At 49.4% G+C, this 23447-nt stretch overlaps 1 protein-coding gene across 1 annotated transcript in view; it reads left to right on the top strand.

Annotated features, from left to right (window-relative positions):
• LOC119956751 (mucin-17-like) overlaps positions 1–19250 on the top strand; it is a 58304-nt gene extending 39054 nt beyond the window's left edge. Inside the window, exons 18-28 of the mRNA XM_038784105.1 lie at positions 1014–1078; positions 2638–2792; positions 5372–5505; positions 5625–5689; positions 7196–7341; positions 10968–11092; positions 13778–13836; positions 15564–15709; positions 17228–17349; positions 17477–17566; positions 19055–19250. Of these exons, the coding sequence (XP_038640033.1) occupies positions 1014–1078; positions 2638–2792; positions 5372–5505; positions 5625–5689; positions 7196–7341; positions 10968–11092; positions 13778–13836; positions 15564–15709; positions 17228–17349; positions 17477–17566; positions 19055–19078 (1131 nt within the window). The 3' untranslated portion in view covers positions 19079–19250. The remainder of the gene's footprint in view (positions 1–1013; positions 1079–2637; positions 2793–5371; positions 5506–5624; positions 5690–7195; positions 7342–10967; positions 11093–13777; positions 13837–15563; positions 15710–17227; positions 17350–17476; positions 17567–19054) is intronic.
• Positions 19251–23447: the final 4197 nt, after the last annotated feature.

The following is a 23447-nucleotide window of genomic DNA, read 5'->3' as shown; positions in this document are numbered from 1 at the left end:
GCATTTTCTGCTTTATTACTGGAATGCACTATCCAGGGGTGGCACCTCACTGGACCACTGAGGGAGTGCTGCCCTGTTTGAGGCTGCTGCTTCTGGATGGGATGTTGAGCCGTATCTGTTCCCTCAGATGGCCCTGTAACACCAGGAAGATGGGGCAATAATCCCAAGGCATCGGCAACGTTGATCTCTCAGCCTGACATCTTTTCTTTCTTTTCTTTTAAAAAAAAATAAATTTAGAGTGCCCAATTCATTTTTTCCAATTAAAGGGATGATGCACCATCAATGGGACACGAGGCGAGAGGTAGTTCCAAACAACAGGCTTTAATACACTAGATATGTGCCCGGCAGTAGACGTACAGAGAAAGGCCGACTGCCTGCCGGTACGGGTTCTTATACCCCACCTCGTAGGCGGAGCTACCTACCTCTCAACCAGTCGGCGGGGAGTCACGTGACTAGCCTCAGCCAATTGACAGAGAGGCACATGACTTGCCTGGGCCAATGGGCAGCGAGTCTTCTGCACCAATGGCAGCTTGGTTCTAGGGCGCCGTAATCTCCCTAGTCATACTACCACAAGGGGCAATTTAGCGTGGCCAATCCACCTACCCTGCACATCTTTTGGGTTGTGGGGTGTGAGAGCGACGCAGACACGGGGAGAAGGTGCAAACTTCACACGGACAGTGGGCCGGGATCGAAACCCGGGACCTCGGCGCCGTGAGGCAGCAGTGCTAACCACCGCGCCACCGTGCCGCCCCTCAGTCTAACATCTAAGAGAAAGGTTGTCCGGTCAATTTAACATCTCCTCCCAGCTCCGGGGCCTCTGACAGTGTATCCCTCGCTTGTCATGTGCCCCAGAGTATCAAAGCTGGATTTTGTGTTCAAGCTTCTGAGTGAGGGACACACTCCCAGCCGGGTCCCAGCTGACACCCACATGATGAATGTGGAAGATGCGATTAACACTGGTTGCTTGCAAAGATTATTCTGACTCTGTGCTAATGAATTTCTTTCTTTGAAAGCTGAATGAACCAATCCGTAGACGTGCACCGAATGGATTTCGAAGCTTCGAGGTCAACAGCTTCAGGTGGGCACTCAGTCCTAACATCCTGGGTCAGTTCGTGGTACAAGTTCTTTACCTACAAGAAAATGGCGGAATTTGGGGAAAGACTGAAGCTCAATTAGGAAGTCACTCGTGGCGAGCGTTTTGTAACGGCGCCAAGACATTCGACATAATACAAATGAAGAGGGAGCGCTGGCATGCCGTAATCAGGAACACAAGAAAACCCAAAGGTTTCCTGACCACAGGAGCGGGTTGTCGAGAGATAACCGTGGCCGGGATTTTCCTGCCCCGTCGTGACGGGGGCTCGGCATTCGAGCGGCGGGACTGGAAAATCCCAACCTGTGTTTCCTGTGGTTGAAAATACCTGCGCAGAATTCCTGCGCGGTTGAACCAGTTACGCTCTCGCTGGTGAAGCCACCCTAAGGAAGATGGTCCAAATATTTGTCACTTTTGGTGGAAGTCCCCCAGAGTTGTCCAAAGGTAAAAGTACGATTGAACTCCCTTGACCTCACAGTTCAATCGTACATGGATCATGAGGGGGGGACAACATAAGAAAGGAGGCCCAAAGTTTTCTGGTTGATGCCCATCACACGAAATTGCCCGATGAAGGAGTATGAACGGAGAAGGGTGAGGGGCGACTTGATAGAGATTTATAAGATGATCAGGGGAATAGATAGACAGTCAGAGACTTTTTCCCTGGGTGGAACAAACCATTACAAGGGGACATAAATTTAAGATGAATGGTAGAAGATATAGGGGGGATGTCAGAGGTAGGTTCTTTACCCAGAGAGTAGTGGGGGCATGGAATGCACTGCCTGTGGAAGTAGTTGAGTCGGAAACGTTAGGGACCTTCAAGCGGCTATTGGATAGGTACATGGATTAGGGTAGAATAATGGAGTGTAGATTAATTTCTCCTTAAGGGCAGCACGGTAGCATTGTGGATAGCACAATTGCTTCACAGCTCCAGGGTCCCAGGTTTGATTTCGACTTGGGTCACTGTCCGTGTGGAGTCTGCACGTCCTCCCCGTGTGTGCGTGGGTTTCCTCCGGGTGCTCCGGTTTCCTCCCACAGTCCAAAGATGTGCAGGTTGGGCGGATTGGCCGTGATAAATTGCCCCTTAGTGTCCAAAATTCTATGATTAACCTAGGACAAAAGTTCGGCACCAACATCGTGGGCCGAAGGGCCTGTTCTCTATTAATCCTGTTGAAAGTTTAATTCTCAAACGGATAGACAGGACTGTCAATCAGAATGTGATGCCATGGCCAGCACCCGTAATCACGGTCATTGATGCTCTCATTCGATTTGCACGTTCAGCCATTTTCTTTAGGAATAAGTGGGATGTGGCGGGGTGGGGTGGGGGGGAGGTGGGGGGGGTATATTTTGATGTGTTGCAGCAATTGGTGGTGGGGGGGCGAAATAAAACGAATAATAATAAGATTGACCATTCAAAAGCCGACCGCCACTTGCGGTTTGAAAGCTCCGCGCTCTCGCGCGACAGCTGTCAGGATAATCCTGGATGCAGAATGATAAGATTCATTCCGACGACTATCTTGACAGGATTTCTATGATTTGCCTCATTTCAGGAGTGGATCCATTGTTGCAAGCTGTAGCGTGAATTACAACTCGGACGCAGTTCCGATAACTCCTTCGGAAGCAGTAAAAGTGTTGGACAGTGAGCTGCAGAACGGCACACAGTTAGGGAACTTGACAGTTATTCGGGCTTCTATCCAGTCTGGCGGTAAGTAATGAGGTGCTGCAAAACATCTCAACATGTACGACTACCTGTGAAGCATGGCACAGTAATGGCCATCGCTTTTTAAAACTTTTTTTTCCAATTAAGGGGCAATTTAGCGCGGCCAAGCCACCTACCCTGCCCATCTCTTGGGTAGTGGGGGGGGTGAGACCCCCGCAGACATGGGGAGAATGTGCAAACTCCGCACGGACAGGGACCCGGGGCCGGGATCGAATCCGGGTCCTCGCCGCTGTGAGGTAGCAGTGATAACCACTGCGCCACCGTGCTGCCCATAATGGGCGTGGCTGACATTCCGTGTCCAGTCAGGTCACAGTGAGAGTCCTCGCAGGGAGCTTGTTGGAACACCCTTACCAATACAAACAACAACTATATCGTAGAGGTGAAGCTGGGCTGGAAGGGAAGGAGTTGTACACAGTTTCGTTCCCCTTATTTGAGGAGGGATGGAGCTGCTTTGGAGAGAACTCAGAGGAGGTTCACGCGATCGATTCCAGAGATGAGGGCATGTCTTATAAAGAGAGATCGAGCAGTTTAGGCCGATACTCTCTAGCGTTTTGAAGAACGAGAGGAGATTTTATTTAGGTGTATAAGATGATCAAAGGAATTGGTGTGGATGCTTCCTCCTGAAATGAAAATCGCTTATCGTCGCGAGTAGGCTTCAAATGAAGTTACTGTGAAAAGCCCCGAGTCGCCACATTCCGGCGCCTGTTCGGGGAGGCTGGCACGGGAATTGAACCCGCGCAGCCGGCCTGCCTTGTTCTGCTTTCAAAGCCAGCTATTTAGCCCAGTGCTAAACCAGCCCCTTGTGGGGGCAGTCGAGAACGAGAGCTCATACCTTCAGCATGAGTTGCAGCTGATTTAAAACAGAGATGCGGAGCAATTACTTGTCTCAAAGGATCGGGATACTGTGGAATTCGCTGCCCCAGAGTGCGATGGAGGCTGGGACATTGAGTAAATTTAAGGCGATGATCGATTTTTCATTAGTAGCGGGTTGAAGGGTTCTGGAGTTTGGGCGGGCAAGTGGAGTTGAGGCCGAGAGATCAGCTATGATCTTGAAATGAAATGAAAATCGCTTATTGTCACGAGTAGGCTTCAATGAAGTTACTGTGAAAAGCCCCTAGTCGCCACATTCCGGCGCCTGTCCGGGGAGGCTGGTACGGGAATCGAACCGTGCTGCTGGCCTGCTTGGTCTGCTTTAAAAGCCAGTGATTTAGCCTTGTGAGCTAAACCAGCCCCTGAATGGCGGACCTTCTGCTCCTAGTTCTTATGTTCCTGTGGTGTGTGTGAACACTGGCAATGACCAGTTTGCTAATTGGCCAATTCCTGCACTGGAAGAGCATAGATCATAGAATTTACAGTGCAGATGGAGGCCATTTGGCCCATCGAGTCTGCACCGGCTCTTGGGAAGAGCAGCCTACCCAAGCCTACACTTCCACCCTATCCCCATAACCCCACCCAACACTAAGGGCAATTTTGGACACTAAGAGCAATTGATCATGGCTAATCCACCTAACCTGCACATCTTTGGACTGTGGGAGGAAACCGGAGCACCCGGAGGAAACCCACACACACACGGGGAGGATGTGCAGACTCCGCACAGTCCTTCTAAGCTTTGGTTAAATATGAAAGTGATTACTGTGCATTCTCCAAAAGCATCCCGCATTTGCTCCTCATCACGAGTGTTGAAGTCTTTCTTCAGCCAAGTAAACGAGTGTTTCCATGCGATTTTATCAGCGCCTGCCGCTCAGACCCTGCCAGCCCTTGCCCCAGCGGGTTTCCCGGTGCCCGTTGTGGCAATCCATTTACAACCCCATTGGTGGCTTTGGTGGGTCCAGAAAGTCTTGCTGGCTGGAGGTGCTGGAGTATTCCGCCCTGTGTTAAGGAGCATTGGAGCTGGGGGCAGCAGTCGCCCATTCACCCCTTCGAGCCTGGTCCGCTATTCAATCTCTTCCTGGACACAAATCCACCTCTCTACCTGTTACCCATATCCCTTTAACCCATTTAAAAAAAATGAGAAATATATCTATCTCATTCTTGAAACCCTTTAATGACATAGACTCCACCGCACTATGGGGCAGCGAGTCCCACAAACTGACCGCCCTCTGCGAGAAGTAGTTCCTCCTCATCTCAGTTCGAAATCTACAGCCTCTCAACCTACATCTGTGACCTCTCGTGCTAGATTGCCCCACCAGGAGGCTAGCAGCTTCATTTGGGGCCAATTCTGTGCCTATTAATGTATTGCGAAGCCACTTTTAGTGGCCGCCCTTTGTCGGGATTTGTAATCCTCCGACACTCTCTTCCGGGCATTTCACAAGAACTCTGGCTGGATAAATCCCAGTCCCACAACCCTTGGTTTCCTACACTAGAGGACAATGCATACTGGGAAATCGGCACCACAGTACCCAGGAGCCTGTCATGAAATGAAAAATTCAATTGCCGGATTGTGTCTGCAGGTTTCCAAATCAGAATTCCCACTTGCTGAGATTCCGTACCAGGAGCACGGGAATGATGGTGTTTCATGGTCTACTTATCCGACGACGCTTTAATATCCATTCTCTGTTTTTCAGATATCACTTTGAACAATCTGCAGCCGATCGATCTGAACATCTCCTTCTTGATCGAAAACGAAATGTTCACCGCCAGCCTCACCAATAACGCTTCGAGTGAATTCACGCAGCTGAGAAATGCAGTTGTTACCTGGGTACGTAAAAGCAGATTTCCAACGCTCCCGTTTCAGAGCGTCTCCTTTGCATATCTCAAGGCAGCCTCGGATAAAGGATGCAAGTTTGCCCAACTGACCTTTTTCTTTCGGTTCCGCAGCTTGAACCGGTTCTCAAGTCAGGATTTGACCAAAATGTGCTGCCCAATTCGATCGTCACGTTCAGGTATGTCCCACTTTCATCCTAAAGGGTTTTGCACGGCCAAATACAGCAAGGGTCAATGTTTCAGCAAATAAGAGTCTTTCCTCATTGATGGGCCATTGTCAACACAGGGACGCATGGCCAGACTCACCACCTTCCCCTTGATTAAATCCATCAACTTGAAGGTGAATAACTTGGTGCTCGAACAAACAAGTTTCAGTCAGAACTGACCTCAGAACTTTCAAGTTAAGAATGAAAATCTCCCTCCCCCACCATTCCTCCAAACAATTAGATCCACCTTCCTGCCCAATTCCCCCATCCCTCCTGTTAAGACACGGGAAGCCAGTGGTTAAGAGTAAGGTAGCGTTTAATCTTGGTCACACCCACGGCAGTGAACTGTTTACATTACACAGACCCCTGTGTTGGGACAACCAACATGCCAGTCCCTGTCAAGGCCGGCCTTTATGCTAGATTGTTATAGGCCCTAGCTGGACATGCCTCCGCCCACCAGAGGGAAAGCTCATGTTCCAGGAGTTCCACGAGGAGATCAGTCATGGTATCCCCGTGGGCCTCATGGGGGTGATTACACCGAGACTTCTTTCCAGTCGTATAATCATTACAGACATTAAGACTACCTCAATTCATTCTACAGGACAAACTGCACAGACATATTGTGGCAATTGTCTACTTGAAGCATCGCCCAGCTTTGTTAGCCATGCCATGTGTTGGACACTCTGTTGGGGCAATTTAAAAACCTGGCGATAAGGTTTGCCCGGAGAATTGGGAGATGTGTGAAAGCGATGTTTGATAGGATTTCTCCTAGTTCCTACTGGAAACAGAAGTTAAAATTAGCATTGTACCCTGACGTGGTCCCCAAGGAGAAGAGCCAGGAGGCAGTTCCCAGGGGAATTCTGGGAAGCTTCATTGGGAGGGGATCCCCTTTTCTGTTGTGGGCGGAGTTCCCCATGTGCCTGTTGAGGCGTTTGGAGGAATGGTGTTCCCCTTGTGGATGGGGTTGGTGGGTGGGTGGGGAGGGAGGGGGGGGGGGGGGGGGGGGGGGCGCAGTCTCCATAGGTGCACATGGGGGGATTTTCTGTTTTTTCTGTCGGAGATCGGGGCGCCCGATCTCGGGATTCCCGGCTGCCGGCACGACTGCACAAAGCGTTGGATTATCCGGCACGTGCAGCTTGCGAGCCGGACGCCGGCTTCCTCGCCTCAGCCAGCACTCTGTGCAGAGAATGGAAAATTCCGCCCTAAGTGGACCGCACCACGATGCGCGATGGGTTTAATGCGTTAAGACATGCATCCCGCTAAACTGCACTGCAGAAAAACACAAATGCTTCACTATGAGAAACAGGGAGCAACAGTTCTATTTTACAAATGCGAGTTTGCTCGAATTTTTGATTCCGGTCCTGACACTTATTTAATAAAATATTATGAGTGTGCCTCTGGGAAGGGACGTTAAATGATTTAGCAAACGGCAAGCAACCCAGCGACCAATCAACTGTCACGATTCTGCTCACATTTCAGTGACAAAGTAGCAAAGGTGCTGGTGAACGCACATGTCAAGATTAACACGACCAGATTAGAAGATCGACCGTTCCTGCGGAAGCTGATCGCTAATAACGTTAGCGCCTCAGGTTTCGACATCATCAAATCCTCCATTGAAGTAAACGGTGAGTGTCCGTTTGCGCGTTCGTGTTCACGTGCAGCGCCCTGTCACATTACCCAGAAACATCTCGCTGTGCAAAGGTAAATCGATTTTGAGTCCAGAGATTGCTGTTATGCAGGCGCCCCACGGCAACATTTCTTACACAGGAAGATTCCAAAGAAAACTGTTGACTTTTCTTTTCTATTCATTCACGGGGTTGTCACCGCTGCTCTCTGGGCCAGTAGGACCTGCCCATCCCTGATTGCCCCTTGGTCTGAGCGGCTTGCTCGACCATTTCAAGGGGGCAGTTAAGAGTTGCTGTGGGGTCAGGAGTCACATGTCGGCCAGACCGGGTAAAGACGGCAGATTTCCTTCGCTGAAGGACATTAGTGAAACGGATGGGTCTTTATGTCAATTGATCCACGGTCATGGTGTCACTATTTGTTGCCCTTCCCTAGTTGCCCTTGAACCGAATGGCTTCTTAGACCATTTCAAAGGAGTCTGAAGCCCAGTTGGCCAGGCCACTGGGGAAGATTCTTTATTTTGAATAGACCTCCCTTGTTAAACCTGAAAGCCTCACTCCCTCTCTCTTCCCATCCATTCAGATATTCCTTACAAATTGCCTCTTTGACCTCTCCAGTCCGTCCATCTCTTTACACGGCTTCGCAGTCACAGTTTGTTAACATGTCTGCGAAGCATCGTGGGATGTTTAAGAGTTGAATCAGTTCAAATTGTTGCTAACGGTTGAACCACTGACAACCCTGTCATAATATACATCCAAGTATATGATGGAGTGCAGACAGGCAGTGATTGACACACAGGATGACCAGTGAGCACACAGAACACAGCAGCCAATCACCAGACAGGACACGACCACTATAAAGCCAGAGGGCACCAGTTTTCCCGCTCTCTCGGGATCCAGCCTCTGAGACAGTCAGAGCCCGTGAGCAGCAACTAGAACATACACCATGTGGTAGTCAGTCAGTCTGGTCAGGTTAGCCTCAGGTCTCCAGTCAACTCAGCATAGTGTCAACCCATAGTTAAAGTATGTATAATAGTTAAGAGTTCAATAAAATCAAGTTGCATTTCTTCAAGTGTTGGAATCCTGTCTCTCTCACTGCTCCAGTAAACGCAGTCCTCGCAGACCCAGCTTACCCAACACATCAAACCCAATGTCAGGTCTGCAAAATGACGCCTCAATACTACCCTGGCCATTTGCTTGGATCTCAGGTGCCGAGGCCAGAACTGTCTAACTTAAGGGCCAAGAATGCTATCCATCTTGGCACAGTGGTTAGCACCAAAGACCAGGGTTCAATTCCGGCCTTGGGTGACTGTATGAACTTTGCACTTTCCCTCCGTGTCTGCGTGGGTTTCTTCCAGTTTCCTCCCACAGTCCAAAGATATCCAGGTTAGGTGGATTGGCAATGCAAAAAAAAAACTGCCCCTTAGTGTTCAAGGATGAAATGAAATGAAATGAAATCGCTTATTGTCACGAGTAGGCTTCAATGAAGTTACTGTGAAAAGCCCCTAGCCGCCACATTCCGGCGCCTGTCCGGGGAGGCTGGTATGGGAATCGAACCGTGCAGGTTCAGTGGGGTTATGGGGATAGGGCTAGGGGAGTGGATCTAGGTAGGGTGCTCTTTCAGAGGGTCAGTGCAGACTAGAGGGGCCGAATGGCCTCCTTCTGCACTGTAGGAATTCTATGATTCTGTCATCTTTTGGTATAGAACTGTCAATGCCAAAATGAATATTAGACCAGAAGACTATAACACATAGGAGCAAAATTAGGCCATTCGGCCCATCCAGTCTGCTCTGCCATTCAATCAATTTTTTAAATGGCTGATATGTTTCTCATCCCCGTTCTCCTGCCTTCTCTCCATAATCCCTATTGGGGTAGATGGACTTCCCTGATGTTCTTTCACTTTATCTGACTTTCACGTGAGGTAAAAGAGAAGATTGGAGCGATGCTTGACACTTTTGCTATTTGTAATTGAGTATCGGTCATGGACAAGATGCTTGCCCCCACGCCCCAAACCGTCTCCAGCTAGTAAGAAAACTGTTCACAGCATCACATGTGGAGGCGATTGAAAATTGTTTCTCAACAAATGTGGAAATAACTTGCCTTCACATAGCGCCTTTTTTAACCCCAGGTTGCCTCGGAACATTTGACAGCCAATCAAATGTTTTTCAAGTGCGGTCATTGTCATAATGTAGACAGCTGCAACAATGAACTAATTCTCTTTGAAGGTTGCATGTCCAATTGATGGCCCTATGGAAGGAGCAACGACAGTGGTAGAATAGAGCTGGATGAGATTAATGTACGTGTGCTTAGCGTCTACCTTGGAAGATCCCTTACCATGGAAGATCCCTGTTGTCCATCAGTGCCCCTCCCATGGTGACTGCTCGGCCAATGGTCCTTATAGTTCCTGGTTAGTATAGTGGTTAGTATCCCCGTCTGTTATGCGGGTTTCAATTCCCTGATGGGGATCTGTGTAGCTGTCCAGAAGCTTCACTGGCATCTTTTTGGAGGGCGGCACGGTCGCACAGTGGTTAGCACCGTTGCTTCACAGCGCCAGGGTCCCAGGTTCGATTCCCGGCTTGGGACGCCGTCAGTGTGGAATCTGCACGTTCTCACCGCGTCTGCGTGGGTTTCCTCCGGGCGCTCCGGTTTCCTCCCACAAGCCCCGAAAGACGTGATTGTTAGGTGAATTGGACATTCTGAAATCTCCCTCTGTGTACCCGAACAGGCGCCGGAGTGTGGCGACGAGGGGCTTTTTACAGTAACTTCATTGCGGTGTTAATGTAAGCCTACTTGTGACAATAAAGATTATTATTATTATTCAACTATCACGTGTCAACCGTCACGGTGTAGTTGCAGTCTACAACTATTGGGCGGCTTTGTGAAGTAGGTTACTGAAGATTCTCTTGTACCTCCCAGTCGCCGTATTGTTTTCAGAAAATAAATCAGATGATTTGCGAGACTAAATACATGAAGCCATAATGTACATTAAGGAACACGAGGAGACTGGATTGCGGTTGGTTGGCTGATGTGGGGGGGGGGGGGGGGGGGTGAAGTTTCACATTCGGAGCAGTGTAGAATAGGGAAAAGTGTGGCTGTGATACATAAATCATAGACTTTACAGTGCAGAAGGAGGCCATTCGGCCCATCGAGTCTGCACCAGCTCTTTGAAAGAGCACCCTACCCAAGCTCACACCTCCACCCTATCCCCGTAACCCAGTAACCCCACCCAACACTAAGGGCAATTTTGGAGACTAAGGTCAATTTAGCATGGCCAATCCACCTAACCTGCACATCTTTGGACTGTGGGAGGAAACCGGAGCACCCGGAGGAAACCCAGGCAGACACGGGGAGAAGGTGCAGACTCCGCACAGACAGTGATCCAAGCCGGGATTCGAACCTGGGACCCTGGAGCTGTGAAGCAATTGTGCTAACCACCATGCGGCCGTGATGCCCCACTTGACATTCACCACCAATTTCATTTCCCATTGCAGTGTGCCGATGCCTAATTGTCCTTCATTTTCCCCCTGCCCAGGCCCCTTTCCAGTTTGTGCGGGGTGAATGTCGCAGATATAAAAGAACAGCTTTGTTGCTGGGGAAGATGGGCCTGATATATTCTGATCTTTCCTCAGGTGACAGATTCACAGTCGATAGTTTCCAATTGCCATTCCGGTTTCCAGACCTAACTTTTACCAGCAGTCTCACCAACAGATCAAGTCCGCTGTTCAGAGGGCTGAACGCCAATATAACAAACGTGGTGAGTACCGAATACTGTCCAAAGGTGAAGTGAAACTTCCGAGCGGCAGGGGCTGGTTTAGCTCACTGGGCTAAATTGCTGGCTTTTAAAGCAGACCCAGGCAGGCCAGCAGCACGGTTCGATTCCCGTCCCTGCCTCCCCGGACAGGCGGCGGAATGTGGCGACTAGGGGCTTTTCACAGCAACTTCATTTGAAGCCTACTCGCGACAATGAGCCCATTTTCATATCGGAGCAATAATACGATGCCCGTGTTTCTGGCACCAGGCAGGGCGGGATTTCCGCGCCCCTTCGGCATCTTCCGGTTTTGCTGATGTCAACGATGTGTTGCGTGGCTCGCCTATCCTGCCACAGGGAAAACTGCCGCAGGGGCGTGGGGGAGGGGGTAATCTTCGGTATTCCTGGAAGATCCTGCAGTCGGAAAGGGGCTGGAACCCCCTGCCCGGAGCCGGGATTGAACCCGGGACCTCAGCGCTGTAATGCAGCAGTGCTAACCCACTGCGCCACCGTGCCGCCCTGTGCAATGTTTGATTACGGTTGCTTATTATAGTCGCAGATTGACAAGAAAAAAATAGACAAAACTGTTGGTTTCCAGATAGAATACTACAATGATGCAGCAGAAAGACCGTCAGGTTTTGAACCAAATTGATCACAGTGATATTTTGCTCTTCTTCACACTCTGCAATTACGACAATTGTGATATTATCTGACCGAATTGTCCAGTCCCATTACAGTCTTATTCATCACAAGCACCGGGCAGGGAATTTTGAATCTGCTCCACGCAGGTCTCCATCTTTTATAATGAAAGGGTGGAAAATGGGTAGGAAGTGGCTTCACGATTTCGGGAGAGGCGCGCTTGGAGTGTGAGGCTTGATCTCAGTTCGCACAGTAAAATAGCCCCTCTGACCGCTTTATGGCGCTCCTTGGGTAAGGCAGCACCGGCTGGCTGCCACCGTGAAGCGACAACCCTGCAGATTGTCTGAGGCCAGCTTTGCTGGATAGCTGTCATGGTGCAAAGCTTTAGACAGCAGGAGCGCACATCGGGAATTCAGACAGGGGTTGGATTGAGGCTCAGGGTTATGAAGGAGGTGCCCAAGGCTCTCTGCCCAATACAGAGTCGCCGCTCACCATGCTACGTGGCTGTCCCTTCATTCATATTCATGTTGTAATGGATGGTAGGAGGGGAGGGGGTGGTAGCGCGTGGGTGGGGGGGAGGCCAGAGCTCTCAATGTGGTTCTGAATTCCACCGTGGAGGTTGATGCAGGAGCGGTTTCAAGACCTGTGTATTGAGTCAGCTTCCACGTGGGGTTATCCCCGGTGGCTCAGCTCAGTACAGAGAGGAACAAACACGACAACCTGGACAAGATGGCTTATTTAATCAAGCTTGTTACGTGTACACGGAGAACAGACTGGATATCTGCCAAGACCTGTTCTGCCGAATAATGACCAGAACACAGTACTTATACAACGTTCAAAAATCAATAGCCCACCCCAGTTGGACGCGATCCAATCCCTGAAGCTGCTACTTTTAAACTTATCCAATAGAATTGCAAGCAGTGTTTAAACTTCACCCAATAGAATCGCAAGCAGCGCACAATTGATCCTCATCCTGACAGCTGTGTGCAATCCCAGCAGCCTGTGCTGTCTGTGAGAAACAGAACAACAGAACCAGCACCCTGGATTGTTTCACAATGACAAGACGTCAGAAGTAATGTCCTTTTGGTCAAGTTAGCTATCCTAAATCCCATTTGATTACTTATTACTGCTATGTCCTAAAAATACATGTTTAATGGTTAATAATGATTACTCAGTCCCATAATTCATTTCAATCCTTAATAAAATAACTTATGTCAAACGATTCTAGTGGCATGCTAACTATTTAGTTTTAAGAGTTATCATCGCTGACCCCCCCCCTTCAGAGGTGAACATGTTCCGTTGTGAGTCACATGTGGGTTTTCAGTCTGTCAAATCATGAATGGGGTACGCTGAATTCCCCAGGTGCCCTCCGATCATGCAAAGCTCTGCATCAGGAGCAATAAAGCCACCTCAAATACTGTTTGGATTCATGGTCAAAATACCTGAGTGACCTCAGCAAGCATTTGTATTACCCTCTTTAATCATACAAATCCCCCCAGGGGAGTGAACGATACTTAATATCCTCAAACACTTTAGACTGTACCCTACAAACCCATAACCATTACCATCTAGAAGGACAAATGTCGCAGGTACCTGGGAAAACCACCACCTGGTGGTTCCCCTCCACGTCACGCACCGTCCCGACTTGGAAATACATTGGCCGTTCCTTCACTGGGGCCGTGGCAAAATCCTGGAACTCCCTCCCTAACAGCACTGTGGGTGCACCTACACCACATGGACTGCAGCCGGTTGAAGAAGGCGGCTCCCCACCACCTTCTCAAGGGGCAGTTAGGGATGGGCAACAAAAGCTGGCCCAGCCAACGAAGCCCACATCCCATCAACAAATGGGGGGGGGGGGGAAACCTATCAGCGGATTGGTTATTGGAGTAATTTAAACCACAGGCAAATGCGATTCGTCTTCGGAAAGACAGCAACAAATGCAATTAAATCAAAAGATTTAAGTTCTGCGCACGGGCTGATTGTTTGAATTTGAAGCCGACGCGCTCTGCTTGGGTTAGTCAAATGATTTGACATTGTCCTTTTGTGATGTAGGTCAATGGAATCTTTGCCAACGATCGTAACTTCATTGAGCTCTTCATCAACGAATTCAGGTAAAAACCATTCTCATTCATCACTTGCAAAGATAGAGAATATGAAAGGTAGCTAATGTTTGTGCGTGCTGCGGTGGTCAAAGTGCGTTTCTCATGAATGTGTCCAGCAAGACCAAGTTGTTTTGCAGGCGGGATAGAGGCCATAACGGTCAATTCTAGGGGCTGGTTTAGCACACTGGGCTAAATCGCTGGCTTTGAAAGCAGACCCAGGCAGGCCAGCAGCACGGTTCGATTCCCATAACAGCCTCCCTGAACAGGCGCTGGAATGTGGCGACTAGGGGCTTTTCACAGTAACTTCATTGAAGCCTACTCGTGACAATAAGCGATTTTAATTTCATTTCATTTCTTTTCTCAGTCTCTGCGAAAAAGAGTTGTTCTTTTAAATTAAATTTAAAGCCCCCATCTTTTTAATGCCCCAGTTAAGGGGCAATTAGAACATAGAAGATACAGTGCAGAAGGAGGCCATTCGGCCCATCGAGTCTGCACCGACCCACTTAAGCCCTCACTTCCACCCTGTCCCCGTAACCCAATAACCCCTCCTAACCTTTTTGCTCACTAAGGACAATTTAGCATGGCCAATCCACCTAACCCGCACATCTTTGGGACTGTGGGAGGAAACCGGAGCACCCGGAGGAAACCCACGCAGACACGGGGAGAACGTGCAGACTCCACACAGACAGTGACCCAGCGGGGAATTGAACCCAGGACCCAAGCGCTGCAAAGCCACAGTGCTAGCCACTTGTGCCCCCGTGCTGCCCCCTGTGTGGCCAATCGACCTACCCTGCACATCTTTTTGGGTTGCAGGGGTGAGACCCACCCAAACACAGGGAGAACGTGCAAACTCCACACGGGGCAGTGACCCGGGTTCGATCCCGGCCCTGGGTCCCCGGGCGGCGCAAGGCAGCAGTGCTAACCACTGCGCCGCCCTCAAAAGAAGTAAAGGCGCCTGCTGTCCCTCGTGGTCACCATTTTAAAGACAAAGTGAGCACACAGTCCACCGAAAGAGGGAGGAACAAGTTGGGTGAGCGTGGAGATCTGTTCGTGGCCACCAATAGAGTATGGATGGGGGGGGGGAGGGGGGTGGTGAGACACAAGCGAGCCACGGGATAAAGATGAGGAGGAAAGACCGGGGGAGGGGTGAGAGAGAGACCTGAGGGGGAGAACACGCAAAGAAAATGAGAGGGACAAGGAACCAAATCTGTCGGTAGACGCCTGTAAATATGCGCCCTGGCTAAACTGGTAACCGCAACAAAGGTACGCTGACCAAACCAAAGGTTAGGTGGATTGGCCATACTAAATTGCCCTTAGCGTCCAAAATTGCCCTTAGTGTTGGGTGGGGTTACTGGGTTATGGGGGATAGGGTGGAGGAGTGGACCTTGGGTAGGGTGCTCTTTCCAAGAGCCGGTGCAGACTCGATGGGCCGAATGGCCTCCTTCTGCACTGTAAATTCTATGAAACTATGAAAACTGGGCCACGCCCGCAGCGGGAGAGAAAGCAATTGCATGTGAATATCTGGACTGACGTCTGCCTGTCCTTTTATTTCTTGTCTTATTTTTATTCCCTCTTTTCGAAACAGTTGTGTAAAGTGTAACATACGAGTTGTGAAATGCAAAATGTGAAAACCCAATAAAAGCACTTTTTTTTAAAGAAAAGAAAGAGGGAGAAAGCAGTGCCTTTGCCAATGAACTCTGCAGTCAACGCCTTTATTTCTCTTTGCAAATCTGTAGGTCTGGATCCGTTATCAGTCAAGCAGTTGGTGTATTCAGCAATGGAACAACAGACAGATCTTCTGTTATCAATACTCTCGCCAGAAACGAGGCAGCGTTCAGTCGCGCCAACTTACCTTTGGACGTCAACTTCCTGACTGGCACACGTATGTCAACTCACAAAATTGTGCCCTCTTCTCTTCGCACATCGTATTTCTCCGCGCATCATTACTGTCGGGGAGGAAGCAGGGACCGTCCTTTGCGCGGCCCTTGAAGTGACAAAAAGGCTGGGGACGGTGTAACATGGGTGGTTTAATCTTGACAGCCGCCTGTTTCGTTGCTGTACATGTCCCGAACGGGTCACTCGAAGGTGACGAGGATTGCGCCACGCCAGCTCTGAGTGAACCCAGAACTGAGGGCAATTCTTTCCCTCACGCTGGTCTGCGTTCCTTTTCGAACGGACAGCGTGAGGTGCGAGTCAGGCTTGTGGTGAAAAATGCCGCGCAAACCTGTACTTTTAAAGCGCACCTTTAATGTAATCAAGCCTGTCAAAGGAGCATTATTGATTAAATGTGACACCTGAGGTGAAGCCACGGCAGGCGTCCAATATCGCGGGCTGGGACTTTCTCACCCGTCAAGGTGCGCGACCCACTGCAGGAGATTTGGCGGCCGAGCCAATAGTTCATTGCCTTCTGGCGGAACCAGACAATCCCAGTAGCCGTCGGGGGAGGGGGGGGGGGGGGAATGTGCAGACTCCGCACAGGCAGTGGCCCAAGCTGGAATCGAACCTGGGACCCTGGTGCTGTGAAGCCACAGTGCTAACCACTTGTGCTACTGTGCTGCCATACTAAATTGGCCATGCTAAATTGCCCCTTCGTGTCCAAATGTTACGTGTGATTACGAGGGGAGGGCGGGGGAGTGGGCCTAGGCAGGGTGTCCTTAGAACCCATAGAATCATTGCAGTGCAGAAGGAGGCCATTCGGCCCATCACATCTGCAGCGACCCTCTGAAAGAGCACCCTACCTCGGCCCACGTCCCCCGCCCTATCCCCAGTAACCCCTCCCAACCCTTTGAACACTAAGGGGCAATTCAGCATTAAAGCCGTTGGGATTCTGTGTTCCCGTTGACGACGCACCCTGCCCGCGGGTTTCCCGGTGGCGTGGGGGAGGGGCTTCAATGGGATATTCGCATTGACAAGCGGCGGGAATGGAGAATCCCACCAGCAGCGAATGGCGTGTCACCGAGGAACACGCGGCTGGGGGAACTGAGAATCCTACCCAACATGTCTTGTAAAGGAAAGGAAAACCACAACCTTAACCCAACAAAGAGGAACTTACCTTTGATCGTTTGTTGATATTCAATTAATTATATTGGATTGCGGGTGGAATTCTGCTTTTGTTGAACCCTCAAAATTGAGGTGTTGTCAGCCATTCAAGGCTGAAGGTCATTGGCGGTTCCTGCATCGCCCTCAAATGGGTAGTGAATGAACCTCAGCTATGATTAAAAAGGGAAAGTGACTGATTGAAGAGGGACCACGGGGCGCATTTTTTGAAATAGGCTTGAAGGGAAATGCAGAACAGGCAATTCAATTCTGTTTCATGTGCCGTTAGCCGCTGACTGCGTCACCTTGCGAGGACCACATACATTACTCAGGGGATATTGAACAAGATTCTTTCTGTTCACAGCTCCCAGCACGCCTGCAGCGCCAAGCCGGCCGACTCCACCAAAACCCTTCCCAGGATTTGCCATTGCGATCATTGTTTTGGGCGTTTTGGCGATCATAGCAATCCCATTCCTCGTCGTCATGGTAAGTCTGTGAAATCCTCTGCTCTGGCCACCGGCCCATGCACGCAAGCAAGCAACCGTCACAGTAGCACTTGCAACAAAGCGTAGAGAATTTAAACATGCTTCCCTTTTTTCTCCCCCCCCTGCAGTTTGTTAAGACCGGTTTCTGCTCCAAAGTGGCAAATGCCTTCAAGTTGGAAACTCCGGACGATGTGGACATGAAACTTCCAATGTTTGGGGTAAGCTCAGTCTGGCCACGCCGAGAACCATAGAATCCCCACAGTGCACCAGGAGCCAAGCGGCCCATCGGGCCTGCGCCGACCCTCGAGGAGGGCACCCTACCCTACCAGACCCACTACCTGCCCTATCCCTGTAACACCGCTCAACCCAACACATCCCCGGGACACCAAGGGGCAAACCACCTAACCTGCACATCTTTGGAACGTGGGAGAAAGCCGGAGCGCCCGGAGGGAACCCACGCAGACACGGGGAGAACGTGCAGACTCCACACAGGCAGTCACCCAAGGTCGGAGTTCAACCCGGGTCCCTGGCGCTGTGAGGCAGTAGTGCTAACCGCAGCATCAACGTGATGACCAGAATGTCAATTGCTCTTTGAATGTTACTGTATGTAAATGAGCCGTCCTGGGCAGCCCCGCTATTGGCTTGGTTTGGAACGGACAGCAGATGTGGGCAGTTAATGAGAGCGGGCACACTGGTCATTTCGTCCTGAACTGCAGTGTGGCGCAGGCTGACCTCAGTGGTCAATTGGTCACCCTGCGCAACTCTGGGAGTCACGGCATATTTCCCAAGAGGTCAGTAGGGGGCAGAACCGCCTGTGCCTTAAAACAGACACCGGGGCAAATGGGGGTCTGAATGACATGCGCTGGTGTCTCGCGCAGGGGCGGTGTCTCAGGACATTTCCACACATCATAGGCACGAGGTAAATAAACGTTGCTGCTTTGAGAAGGGCCAAGGGAAAAACAGTTTGAATTGCTGCTTTTGTGGAACCCGCGTGGACCCTCACTGGCTTTAATACTGAAGGCACTTCCTTCAGAATGACAGCGATTGAGTTTATAGCAGGGGTAGGCAAACTACGGCCCGCGGGCCGCATGTGGCCCGCCAAAGGTCTTTATGCGACCCACGAAGTCATTAAAAAAATAATAATAATTTAAAAAAAAAATTTTTTTAAGGTTAATGGGGGGGGCTGTTGGGTTACTGGTATAGGGTGGATACATTGACTTGAGTAGGGTGATCATTGCTCGGCACAACATCGAGGGCCGAAGGGCCTGTTCTGTGCTGTACTGTTCTATGTTCTATATGAGGCGCCAAGAATCATAACCGGGTGAAGTAATTATTTTACTTAATATACTATGCAGCCCTTTAAAATTGTGAATTTCTGAATGTGGCCCTTGCACGGAAAAGTTTGCCCACCCCTGGTTTATAGAGATCTGGGTTGGTTGGTTGGGTTTTAGGGGCTTTGGGGGGGGGGGGGGGCAAACAGGGAAGTGAAGTTACACCACAACCCCAGGCCAACCATGAATGGTGGAGTCGGTTCGAAGGGTCGAATGGTTTACTCTTACTCCTCAGTCCGGTGTACCTCGTGGCCACTAAGATCAACCTTGCTGGTTCCTGCTGGGGGGGGGGGGGGGGGGGGGGGGGGGGGGGGGGAACGCGTTATCAGCCGATGGCATCAATGTCTTAACCCTGCTTCATTTGTCTCCATTTAGGGAAAATCGTACAACTTTCAATGATGAGAAGTCACGGAGAGTAACTTCAGTTTGAGAGACGTAATCTGACATGGACGATGATGGATACATATTAACGTTATTGATAATGACGCTCATCTAACAGACTGCCCAAATTACCTCAGCGCATGTACAACCGTGTTGCTCCAGGATTACTCGTACACAATAAGCTTTGCCAAATGGATGTTGACTGACCTGACCAATGAACACTTCTGCCTTGCTGGAAAACACGGGCTGAGTGAAGCTGCCTGAGAAGGCCCAATCCAATCTTCCTTTGAGTTGGTGATTTGTATCATTCTTTAAACCTCCACCGCCCCCCCCCCCCCCCCCAGCTAATTCCTTCGTGTTTCTGTCGCCAATAAGTCGCGTCGCTATAAATGAAGTTCCTTGTGAAAACTCACGCACAAACTTGGAGGGAAGCATGCAACGCTGTGTGCCTCTGTGCTCAGAAGCCGATCAATGTTTGCTCACCTCTATTATTATATCAAGTGGCAAATGAGCACTCACTAAATTGTAGCCATATCTAAAGAGTATCGTATCCCCCGCACTGACTCAAAGGCAAAACCTAGATCTCCTGCGAATACTGGGTGATAGAATGGCACCAAGGTGGAACCTTCATTTGCGGAAGAGAGCGGGAATTCTAACTTCAGGAGTATGGATAATCAGGGGAACCCGCTCGGCATCGTTTCACCAAGGAGTTGGTCTGCGGAATCCCGATGCCCGCTGTCTCCCATTAACGCAGGAGCGGGACTCGAGCACAAGGACAACCACACGTTCTCTACGATACTCGGAGAACGGATGGCATTTGTACATGATGCTGCTATCCCTCGTGTCCTAGTTTCCCTTTGGCCACAAGGCACAATGGGAGACATTGCTTGGCCCAGCAGACAGCAAACAAGTTAAAGAACCGAAGTAGCCTCATCGGAAAGGAGATTGTTCAAACCAAGATCCCCCTTTGAGAGGTGAATTGAGCAATGGGACGCTGATAGTAGAGATCCTCTTTTGCAAAAAAAAAAGAGCTAAACGAACCGACTTGTGGCCAACCTTTGTACGCAACCTAACGCATCACAAGCTTATCTTAATTCGCAAAGGGGCCCTCAGAAATATTTATAGAAACGCTTGCGGGCATCCTGCTCGGGGCTGAGGTGGGAGGGCGCTTCCGGCAGCTGGAAAGCTGCGAGGGTTCAGGTGTTTAAATAGCAAAGCGAGGAATTTAGGAGCTTCGCGTTAACCGCTCTTGCGCCAATACAAAAACGCAAGGCCCAGGCGCCCGGCATGAATGCGCCAATGATACGAGGCGTACCCATGTTGTCAGTCTGAACCAAAAGGATTAACCAAAGTTTACAGCAGACTGCACGGTGCTTTGTGGCGATTATTTACTTCATGACATGCATTGTGCTAATATTTAAGAACTTTTTTTTATTATATTATGTATTGTGATTAGTTCCTGTGAAACTCTATTCAGACCAGTGACCATTCAAGGATGAGACGGTTCATTTTAATGCGGGATGTGTATGCATATGTTATCAATGGAACTGGATTGCAGATTAGACTGTACCATTCCAGTGCTGGACTTATAGAGACCTGTGTCTTGGTGTTCATCACAAAAGCTTTCTTTGTTTTAATTTGAAATCATTGTGCTCAGGGCTGTCCGAGAAAACTTAATTTGTATATATGCTTGGATAACGTAAAATAAACTAGTCACAAAATATATCTTGGTGTCCACACGAAAAATGCCTCGGGATAGACTTTTGTGGCTAGGATTCCTTCAGAATCTCAGTTACTCAAAACCTGCACTTTACTGTCTCGACAAATCTCAGGACACGACTGGTTCATAACTGGTCGAGGCCGGTTTTCAAACTGAACCGGGTGGAACAAGCTAGAACTAACTTTTGTTGAGGGGAGCTTGGTTCCAGTGGCATACCTGGTTTGACAACTTCCCGGCAAGTATTTGAACTTCTCTTTGTTTTTGTGGCCCAACCCTGGGTTTGTTCTGTTGCCGAGAGTCGCACGTACGCAGATCTCCTCCCGCCCTCTTGTTTGTTCTGCAGCGGAGTCACTGTTGAGCAATGGCCTCCGCGATAGAATGTGCACAGGGCGCTTGCCACAGCGTCGACTGCTTTGTGGCAAGCGGGGACTAAACCAGGAGACACCACCACATTTTACCACAAAATTGGGGTAATTAAAGCATCTGTCTTCATTACCATCCCGATAATGACACGAATGAATTTACAGACACGGATGCTAAAATTAATTTTTTTAAAGTAACATTTTAAGGGGCCTGGTCAAAGTATGCAAATGTTTACTTCAATTTACTCTTCTCGTCTGAAGCACTAAGGTGGATCACAATGTGTCATGGGTTTTTTTTTATAAAATACTTCACAGAGTTCCAGGTGTCTAAAGTGCTTTATTGAAAACAAACATGTAATCCAAAAGATATATTTTTCAGACCTCATGTGATTTTTTTTTTGTAAATGCATTGTACTATTAAATAAATATTTCTTACAAATCAGGACTGTTGACATTTACAGCTAATCCTTTGGCTTAAAAGTGAATCTTTTATTTTCGTGTCTCTCAAATCAAAATCTATCGAGATTGGGCCTCACGGTAGCATGGTGGTTAGCATCAATGCTTCACAGCTCCAGGGTCCCAGGTTCGATTCCCGGCTGGGTCACTGTCTGTGTGGAGTCTGCACGTCCTCCCCGTGTGTGCGTGGGTTTCCTCCGGGTGCTCCGGTTTCCTCCCACAGTCCAAAGATGTGCGGGTTAGGTGGATTGGCCATGCTAAATTGCCCGTAGTGTAAGGTTAATGGGGGGATTGTTGGGTTACAGGTATACGGGTTACGTGGGTTTAAGTAGGGTGATCATTGCTCGGCACAACATCGAGGGCCGAAGGGCCTGTTCTGTGCTGTACTGTTCTATGTTCTATGAGATGTCCCTCGGCAAAGCTGATTTGCTCACCTTTGTGGCTCATGGCCGTCCGCAATCAGAGAACACTGACTCCTTTTGGGACTTGTCTATCTGAAGCTCGTCCGAGGCTTATTAGTTCGGTATTATCTGAAGCGTTCATCATGTTGGGCTGGGTGGGGCCCTGGGCTGTACTTGTTGCTAAACACGCATGGAAGCAAAAATGTTCCCTCAGTTCCACTCAAGGTTTTCAATATGACCCCCATGTGGATCGTGGGAAAACAATGATTGATCTCCCGCTGGGCTCATTGAATAAGAGTTCCCCATCTAGGGGGCAAAGACCCACTACCTGAGGCTTGTTAAACCCTGGGATAAAAGTAGGCCCCAGTCAGGGCCTGTGGTGAGGCCAATCCGCCCAGTCGGATCTACACTGGGAGTGAGATGCGATGTAAAGTTTAACTTGTGTATATGTAAATAAGTCCACCTACGTTTATGACAGTTTTCTTCGAAGTTAGATAGAGTCATAGATGTTTACAGCATGGAAACAGGCCCTTCGGCCCATCTGGTCCATGCCGCCCAGTTTCTATCACTAAGCTAGGCCCACTTGCCCACATTTGGCCCATATCCCTCTATACCCACCCTGACCATGTAACTGTCTAACTGCTTTTTAAAGGACAAAATTGTACCCGTCTCTACCACTGCCTCTGGCAGCCCGTTCCAGATGTTCACCACCCTCTGTGTGAAGAAATTTCCCCTCTGGTCTCTTTTGTATCTCTCCCCTCTCCACCTTAAACCTCTGCCCTCCAGTTCTAGACTCCTCTACCTTTGGGAAAAGATGTTGACTATCTACCTTATCGATGCTCCTCATTATTTTATAGACCTCTATACGATCACCCCTAAGTCTCCTGCGCTCCAGGGAAAAAAGTCCCAGCCGATCCAGCCTCTGCTTATAGCTCAGACCATCACGTCCTGGTAGCATCCTCGTAAATCTCTTCTGCATTCTCTAATTTAACAACATCCTTCCTAGAATAGGGTGACCAGAACTGAACGCAGTATTCCATGTGTGATCTTACCAATGTCTTGTACAACTTCAAAGAGACGTCCCAACTCCTGTATTAAATATTCTGACCAATGCTATTATTATTAGTTATTATTTAGTTATTATAGTATTGAGTTATTATAGTTTTCCAGACACGCCCCGTCCCGAGATCGGAGATTTCCGGCCTAGGTCAACCGACCTTCAAATGGCCCAAAATTGACCATCCCACCTCTGACGATTCCCGCAGCAAGCAGGACTGGAAGGTTTTCCCTAAGGTGTTTAAATTCCACGTTTTCTTACGGCTTGACTCGCGGGACGGGTTCAATGGGCCACATGGACCTTTGATGGTCCGAAGTTCTGGGCGTAGATGCTGACCACTGAAGTACCAAGCAGGATTTTCAGCTTCAGCGTCGGGAAGGAAAATGGGGAC

This window comes from Scyliorhinus canicula, chromosome 24 (genome assembly GCF_902713615.1).
Source record: "Scyliorhinus canicula chromosome 24, sScyCan1.1, whole genome shotgun sequence".
In the NCBI taxonomy this organism is placed as follows: domain Eukaryota; kingdom Metazoa; phylum Chordata; class Chondrichthyes; order Carcharhiniformes; family Scyliorhinidae; genus Scyliorhinus; species Scyliorhinus canicula.
This window is presented reverse-complemented; position numbering and strand designations above follow the sequence as displayed.